The sequence below is a fragment of the Dipodomys ordii genome, unplaced genomic scaffold (genome assembly GCF_000151885.1).
Source record: "Dipodomys ordii isolate 6190 unplaced genomic scaffold, Dord_2.0 Scaffold33, whole genome shotgun sequence".
In the NCBI taxonomy this organism is placed as follows: Eukaryota; Metazoa; Chordata; class Mammalia; order Rodentia; family Heteromyidae; genus Dipodomys; species Dipodomys ordii.
In genome coordinates, this window is record NW_012267249.1 from 6,941,286 (window position 1) to 6,949,913 (window position 8,628).

Consider the following 8,628-nt stretch of genomic DNA (forward strand, 5'->3'; position numbering starts at 1 on the left):
GAAAAAAGCTGGAAGTGGCACTTTGGTTAACGTGGTAGAGCGCTAGCCTTGAGCTGAAGAGCTGAGGGACAACACCCAGGCCCAGAATTAGGCCCCAAGACGGAACCCCCCCCCAAAACAAAAACCACATAAATCAAAGGAGAAACAGACAAATCCTTAATTACAGATGGAGATATATCAGCATTCTTTTTTTTTGGTTTGGTTTTTTACCTTTTTTTTTTACATTTTTTTATTATTATATCTTTAGTTGTACAAAGAAGTTCCCATTCTACAAAACAGTATATGAGTACAAAGTGTCTGACAACATTGTTACCCATCGCTCCTCTCACTTTTATTTATTTATTTATTTATTTTTGGGTCCGGTCGTGGGGCCTAAACTCTGGACCTGGGCGCTGTCCCTCAGCAATTCAGCTCAAGGCTAGCGCTCTACCACTTGAGTCACAGCACCACTTCTGGCTTTTTTCTTTTTTGCTTATGTGGTGCTGAGGAATCGAACCCAGGGCCTCAGGCATGCAAGGCAAGCGCTCTACTGAGCCACCTTCCCAGCCCTCTTCTCTCACTTTAAAAAAAATTTTTTTTTAATTCCACAGAATTGTGGAATAGTGGTACTTAGTTAAAGTCACAAACACATTTTAATCTTCACAAGGCAAACTGTCATTATCATGGTCTATGAAGTTTGTGAATTCTATGAGTCTTGACAATACAAAGATATCAGCATTCTTAATAACTGAAACAATGGTTCAACAAATCAGACTAGATAAGATTTAATAACCAACTTGACCTAATGGACTTTAGTTCAAGTCCCACAACCAACTAACCACCCAAAAAAGAAGAAGCAGTACAAAATAAGTGAAATCAATCACATACCTGTAAATAAATACATCTCTTTTTCTTTTTGGTGCTAGGGAAAACCTAGGGTCTTACATTTGCTAAGTATGTACTTTACTATTAAGCTATAGCCACAGTCCCAAACATGCTTCTAATAAACCACTAGTCAAAGAATAAACTACTAGAGAAATTAAAAAATATTTGGGTCAAGCTACTTAGGAAACTGAGATTTGAGGATCATAGTTCAAAGCCAGCCTGGGCAGGAAAATCCATTAAACTCTTACCCTTCAATAAGCCACAAGTGGAGCTATAGCCAAAGCAATAGAGTACTACACTTGAGCAAAAAAAGCTCAGGGTCAGGACCCAGACCCTGAGATCAAGCCCCATGACTGGCACAAAAAAGAAACAACCCCACAATATGTATGGAATATAGCTAAAGTGCTGTTCAAAGAACAGTTACAGATTTAAATAACTGTATTACAGTCAGGCATGGTAAGATAGATAGATAGATAGATAGATAGATAGATAGATAGATAGATAGATAGATAGATAGATAGATAAAGATATATATATATATATAATCCCAGCATCTAGGAAGCAGAGGCAGAAGGATCTCAAGTTTGTGGTTAGCCTGGCTTAAAAGTGAGATACTCTCAAAAAAATGTATTATAAAGAATGTATAATCAGTCATCTCAACTTCTAAAAAGAAGGGCAAAAACCCAAAATAAACAGGAGGAAGGACTTAATAATAAAAATATAAATTAGATTTGGACAATCAATACAAAAAAATCAATGAGTTGGCTCTTTGAAAAGAAAGAGGAAAAAAACATAAAATGATCAAAACCATAAGTAAGGGGCTGGGAAGATGGCTCAATGGTAGAGCGCTTGCCTTGCATGCCTGAGGCCCTCAGCACCACATAAGCAAAAAGAAAAAAAAACGGAAGTGGTGCTGTGGCTCAAGTGGTAGAGTGCTAGCCTTGAGCTGAAGAGCTGAGGGACAGTGCCCAGGCCCAGAATTCAGGCCCACGACCGGACCCAAAAGAAAAAAAAAAAAGTAAAAGACAAAGAACATTACTTATAAAGGTAATTAAAAGGAAATCAGTTACAACATTCGAAATTATTCAACCTACCTCTTCAAAGGAATACTTTTCTACAGTATGAAGAGCATCTTGTGTTTCATTCCACCCACCAATAGAATAGATGCAGTCATTGAGTGCTGCCACCCCAAGATATGCTCTCCGGGTTCCCATTGGAGGAAGTGGAGACCATCGCTTAGAAAGTGGATCATAAACTTCACAAGAACGAAGCTCTATTCCTTCATTGCTGAGTCCCCCAATTACATAAATTAAACCTGGAAACAGAATATTTTTGTTCAGATGCTAGAGAAAATAAGATGCAGTGATGAAAATAATTGTTGTGATCTGTTTTATTATTATATTTAATTCCAGGACTTGCAATATTATTATTATTATTATTTTTTTTTTTTTGCCGGTTAAGGGGCCTGAACTCTGGGTCTGGGTGCTGTCTCTCAGTTCTTCAGCTCAAGGCTAGCGCTCTACCACTGGAGCCACAGCGCCACTTCTGGCTTTGTCTGTTTATGTGGTGCTGAGGAATCGAACCCAGGGCCTCATGCTTGCAAGGCATGTACTCTACCGCTGAGCCACCTTCCCAGCCCGCAATATTATTTAAAAGAAAAATATCCACTGTCTATTATTATTATTATCATTTTTTGGGGGGTCCGGTTGTGGGGCCTGAACTCTGGGCCTGGGTGCTATCCCTCAGCTCTTCAGCTCAAGGCTAGCATTCTACCACTTGGGCCACGGCGCCACTTCTAGCTTTTTCTGCTTAGGTGGTGTTGAGGAATAGAACCCAGAGCCTCATGCATGCAAGGCAAGCACTCTACCAATGAGCCACCTGCCCAGATCATCACTGCCTTTTTTAGTGACAGTCTATATGTTGCTTGTGCAGACATAAAATAGAGAATTTAAATTAGAATAGTTATATAGATTAAGATATCAGAATTGATCACTAGGTATAAACGCATGAATTCAGAGTTTCTTCTTAAATGATTTGAATCTTCAGATTCAACTATAAATGAAAGGGGTTGAAATAGATATTTCTAAAATTCCCATATAGCTCCATGATAGAAGTAGAGAATACCATAATGGTAAATAATAAAATCCAGGTTATATAATTTGAACATTTTAACGCTAGTAGAAACAGAAGAAGGTATGGCACTCTCCAAGCTGGAAACAAAAGCTATCAGAACACAATGGGCATATTTTCTTCTTCTTCCACATATACACATAAATTTTCTCTCCAACCCTGAACAGAAATCTGCTCCTATTTTATAGTGCTTACTATCTATCTGCTCTTAAACTACAATAGGCAAAATAATGTCCATGCATCTTTTTTTGTGTGTCTGCTACTGGCGTTTGAAGTCAGGGCCTCACACTTTTTAGGTAGGTGTTTTTCCACATAAACACCCAGCCCTTTATGCTTTAGTAACTTCTTTCTTTTTTTTGTGCCTGTCCTGGGGTTTAAACTCAGGGCCTGGTCGCTGTCCCTGAGCTCTTTTGTTCAAGGCTAGTGCTCTACCACTTGAGCCACAGCTCCACTTCTGGATTTTTTAGTAGTTAATTGGAGAAAAGAATCTCACAGGGGCTGGGAAGGTGGCTCAGTGGTAGAGCGCTTGCCTTGCATGCCTGAGGCCCTGGGTTTGATTCCTCAGCACCACATAAGCAAAAAGAAAAAAGCCGGAAGTGGTGCTGTGGCTCAAGTGGTAGAGTGCTAGCCTTGAGCTGAAGAGCTGAGGGACAACACCCAGGCCCAGAGTTCAGACCCAAACAAACAAACAAACAAACAAACAAAAAGAATCTCACAGATTTTCCTGCCTGGGTTAGCTTTGAAACTTGATCCTCAGATCTCAGCCTGCTGAGAAACTAGGATTACAAGGTGTGAGCCACCAGCACTTAGCACTTTAGTAACTTTTCAGGTATTTTTCAGCTTCACCTTTTTTCCCAGGGCCGGATTCAGACCATGATACTCCTACCTATATCTCTTGTGTTGCTGGGATTACCAGTATGAGCTAGCATGCTCAGCTCTATTCACCATTTAACATGCATTTTAATCAGAGGATTTGAAATGTGGATCATATGGCACTTAATTATTTATTTATTTTGCCAGTCCTGGGGCTTGAAATCAAGGCTTGAGCAATTATCTGAGCCTTTGCTCAAGGCTAGAATTCTACCACTTGACCCACAGTGCCACTTCTAGCTTTCTCTATTTATGTGGTACTGAGGAATCAAATCTAGGGCTTCAGGCATGCTAGGCAAGCACTCTACCACTACACTACATTCCCAACCCCAGAATTTTTTTAACAAATGAACGTCTGTAAGTAGAAACCATGAAAACCTTTTTAATTCTCTGTTCTTACTTTGAAAAATTAACTCAGCTATTCACAGGAGAAAAAAATGGCAATGGATAACATCTCAAGTGCTCATTTTGCTAGCCAGGTATTTGGCTAGGTGGTGTCTTTAATATAGCTCTGTTTATTACCACAAAAAATCAATTTAAAGGAAATTGAATACTATTGAAATAGATTATTTGCAATTATGAAAATGAAATAAGGAAACTTGTTAAGAGATGTTACTTTTCCAGAGGGGTCAGAGAATGTGATAAAGTAGGAATCATTATAGCACAGTGTAAACGTGTGTGAAGATGTAACAATAAAATCCCCTCTCACCCATATAACTAGGATAAGCTAATTTAGAAATACAGAAATAATTTCAATAAAATAAGCAAAAGGCAGAACTTCTATAGTGTTTCTATCAGTCATTCATACTAACAGTTCAAATGTTGTAAAATAAAAGGCTCAAACACAAGTTTTTAAAATACATTCATATTAAGGAAAACAATCTTTTGTAGTACTAGGGATTGAAGAGGGAAAATTATTTATAAATGTGCTTACCTTGCATTTCACAACAACCAAAGTAGTAGCGTGACACAGCCATGTTGCCAACCAACTCCCATTTATTTTCATCAGGATCAAAACGTTCAATAGTATTCCCTATCTCAGCTCCAACCCATCCACCTGTGATCAAATAGAAGGATATTTATAGGATAAATCAATCTCTTTTTTTTTTTTTTTTGGGTCAGTTGTAGGGCTTGAATTCAGGGCCTGCTGTCCCCAAGCTTTTTCGATCAAGAATAGTACTCTAATCACTTTGAGCCACAGCTCCACTTCTGGTTTTCTGGTGGTTAACTGGAGGTAAGAGTCTCACGGATTTTCCTGCCAGGGCTTCCATCAAACATCAATCATCAGATCTCAGCCTCCTGAGTCACTAGAATTATAGACGTGAGCCACCAGCACCCAGTAAAACACATATTTCTTATGGGAGAGAAGAAACTTTTGTTTTCTGGGTTTTTTTTTTTTTTTTTTTTCCTGGGACTTGAACACAGGGCCTGAACACTGTCCTTGAGCTCCTTTTGCTCAAGGCTAGCACTCTACCACTTGAGCCACAGCACCACTTCTGGCTTTTTCTGTTTACATGGTACTAAGGGACTTCATGAATGCTGGCAAGCACTAAACTACATTCCTGGCCCCGAAGAAACATTTCTAAAGTAACCAGAAAGTAAGAACTTTAATATTAGCTAATCTTAAATTAAACAGCATAATTACCCAAAGCATAGATAGCTCCATAAGACACACATACTCCCAAACCACAGCGGGGTTGATTCATTGAAGCTACAGTTGTCCACTGCTTTGTAACTGGATCATAGCATTCAGTACAGTCAAAAATCATTGAATCTTTTTCACCTAATTTAAATAGGAGATACACAAATTGGAAGGCTTAGTAATGCTAACAAAACCATTATTAGTATTTAACAAAATCTTATACTATTTAGTGGCATTCCTTGCTTTCAGAAATTCAACCATTTTTTGCCTAATTTTAAAATATTCATTAAAAGTCTTTGCCTACCAAACACTATTTTGAATCCATAGCATTACCACTTATTAAAGCCCATTTATGGTACAAAGGTACAATTTTCCTATCATTTATTTATAATTTTATCACCCAAATAATGAATGACAATCTTTAAGACACAATTTACATTTTAACATTTTTTGTTTGTTTTGGTCAGTGGTGGGGCTTGAACTCTGGGCTTGGCCGCTGTCCCTGCGCTCTTCAATACAAGGTGAGAGCTCTACCATTTGAGCCTCAACACCATTTCTGGTTTTCTGGTGGTTAATTGGAGACAAGAGTCTCATGGACTTTCTTGCTGGGGATGGCTTTGTACCGTGATCCTCAGATCTCAGCCTCCTGAGTAGCTACAATTAGAGGCGTGAGCCACCGGCGCCTGGCTTAATTTTTTTTTTTCAGGTATTTTTATGGGTAGTTGACGCTAGTAAAATGTGAGTTTTACTGTAATCATAATTCTTATATAGCAATAAAAGAAAATAGAAGTTTAAAAATATACCAGTTAAGGGCTGGGATGGTGGCTCAGTGGTAGAGCGCTTGCCTTGCATGCCTGAGGCCCTGGGTTCGATTCCTCAGCACCATATAAGCAAAAAGAAAAAAGCCAGAGGTGGCGCTGTGGCTCAAGTGGAAGAGTGCTATCCTTGAGCTGAAGAGCTGAGGGACAGCGCTCAGGCCCAGAGTTCAGGCCCCACGACCGGACCCCCCCCCAAAAGAATGTATATATCACTTAAATAGAAATTTTAAATATACTAAAAAGTCTATAGCTGTATATGATACCAAAATGCTTGTAATTATCGCACCCAAAGAGCTGAGGTAGGAGAATTGGCAGGCTGATCTTTATAGTACCATCCTGTCTCAGAATAAAAAAAAAAATTGTCTAGGGGCAGGAGGTATTGCTCTGAGATAGGAGTACATGCTTAGCATGCATGAAGCCCCGGCCCTGGGTTCAATTCCTGAAACCACATCCTCTCTACCCGACCCCCCAAAAGTCAGTTTAACGAAACACTGCAAGACTACAATTAATAAAAATTTTAAACTTGGGGCTGGGAAGGTGGCTCAGTGGTAGAGCGCTTGCCTTGCATGCCTGAGGCCCTGGGTTCGATTCCTCAAGCACCACATAAGCAAAAAGAAAAAAGCCGGAAGTGGCACTGTGGCTCAAGTGGTAGAGCGCTAGCCTTGAGCTTGAAGAGCTGTCAGACCCCATAACCGGACCCAAAAAAAAAAATTTTTTTTAAACTTTATTTAGATAAAGTTTTAAATTCAGGAACAAATAAATAAGAGATGATAGGTTCATGAATTATAATAATCAATGTAAATATAATTATTTCTAAATTGATATATAGATTTAATATAATTCCAAAGCCTCCCCCCATTTTTATTTTTCAAGTTGGTTGTGGGGCTTGAACTCTGGGCCTGGGTGCTATCCTTGAGTTCTTCAGCTAAAGACAAGCCCTCTACCACTTTGAGCCATAGCACCACTTCTGGTTTTCTGATGGTTAATTGGAGATGAGTCTCCTGGATTTTTTTGCTCTGCTAGCTCTGAACTGAGATTCTCAGATCTCAGCCTCCTAAGTAGCAAGGATTACAGGTGTGAGCCACTGGTGCTTGGCCAAAATTAATATTTAAACAGATTTTACAAGGATTCTAAAGTTCATATAAAAGCACCAAGAATCAAAATAGCCAAGCAATTACTAGAAAAGGATAATAAAGAAATTGAGAAACAACCTTGTCGTATTGGAAAAACTTATAATAGACACAGAATAATTAAGATAGGGACAGACAGCAGAGCGCTGGTGGCTCACGCCTGTAATCCTAGCTACTCAGGAGGCTGAGATGTGAGGATTGCAGTCCAAAGCCAGCTCAGGCAGGAAAGTCCATGAGCCTCTTATCTCCAATAAACCTCTCAGAAAACTGGAAGTGGTGCTATGGCTCAAGTGGTAGAGCGCTAGCCTTGAGGTGAAGAGCTCAGGGACAATGCCCAGGCCCAGATTTCAAGCCTCATGACCAACAACAACAAAAAAAGATAGGGACAGACAGAGAAACTAATAGAACTGAAAAGAAATCTAAGAACTGAGCCATGAACGTGAGGGTTACCACAGAACACTAAGGAAACAAGTATTTTATGTTATGATAATTGATTGTTTATAAGGGGGAAAATCAAATTGTTTCCCTACGTCATAATATCCATAAAAACTCAAGTCATCTAGATATATCTCAGACATAAATATGAATGGCAAAAACAATAAAACCTTATCAAAACAATGAAGCCTATGATCTCAGCTACTTGAAGGGGAAGATATAAAGGACTTACCTCAAGTACAGACTAGACAAAAAGTTAGCAATCACCAGGTGCCAGTGGCTCAGGCATGTAATCCTAGCTACTCAGGAGGCTGAGATTTGAGGATTGCGGTTCAAAGCTAGCCCGAGCAGGTAAATCCGTGTGACTCTAATCTCCAATTAACCACCAGAAAACTGGGAAGTGACACTGTGGCTCAAGTGGTAAAGCGCTAGCCTTGAACTGAAGAGCTGAGGGACAGTTCCCATGCCCAGAGTTCAAGCCCTACAACCAAAAAAAAAAAAAGCTAGCAATCAACAAGCCAAGTGCAGTGAGGCATAGAAGGCTATAGTTAAGTGGAGGACTGAGCGAAAGTGATGAGACACTAACTGAAAAATAACTAAAGGGCTGGGCATGCCTAGCAGGCATGAGGCTCTGACTTCAAATACCAGCATTTCTTTTTTGTTGTTGTTGTTTTGTTGTTGTTTTGTTTTTTTGGGTCCGGTCATGGGGCCTGAACTCTGGGCCTGGGCGCTGTCCCTC

At 39.6% G+C, this 8,628-nt stretch overlaps 1 protein-coding gene across 1 annotated transcript in view; it reads right to left on the reverse strand.

Annotated features, from left to right (window-relative positions):
• The window catches only part of Ipp (intracisternal A particle-promoted polypeptide), a 35,228-nt gene that overhangs the window by 8,914 nt on the left and 17,686 nt on the right, over positions 1-8,628 (reverse strand). Inside the window, exons 6-8 of the mRNA XM_013016745.1 lie at positions 5,510-5,647; positions 4,799-4,921; positions 1,959-2,179 (exon numbers count right to left, since the gene is read on the reverse strand). Of these exons, the coding sequence (XP_012872199.1) occupies positions 1,959-2,179; positions 4,799-4,921; positions 5,510-5,647 (482 nt within the window). The remainder of the gene's footprint in view (positions 1-1,958; positions 2,180-4,798; positions 4,922-5,509; positions 5,648-8,628) is intronic.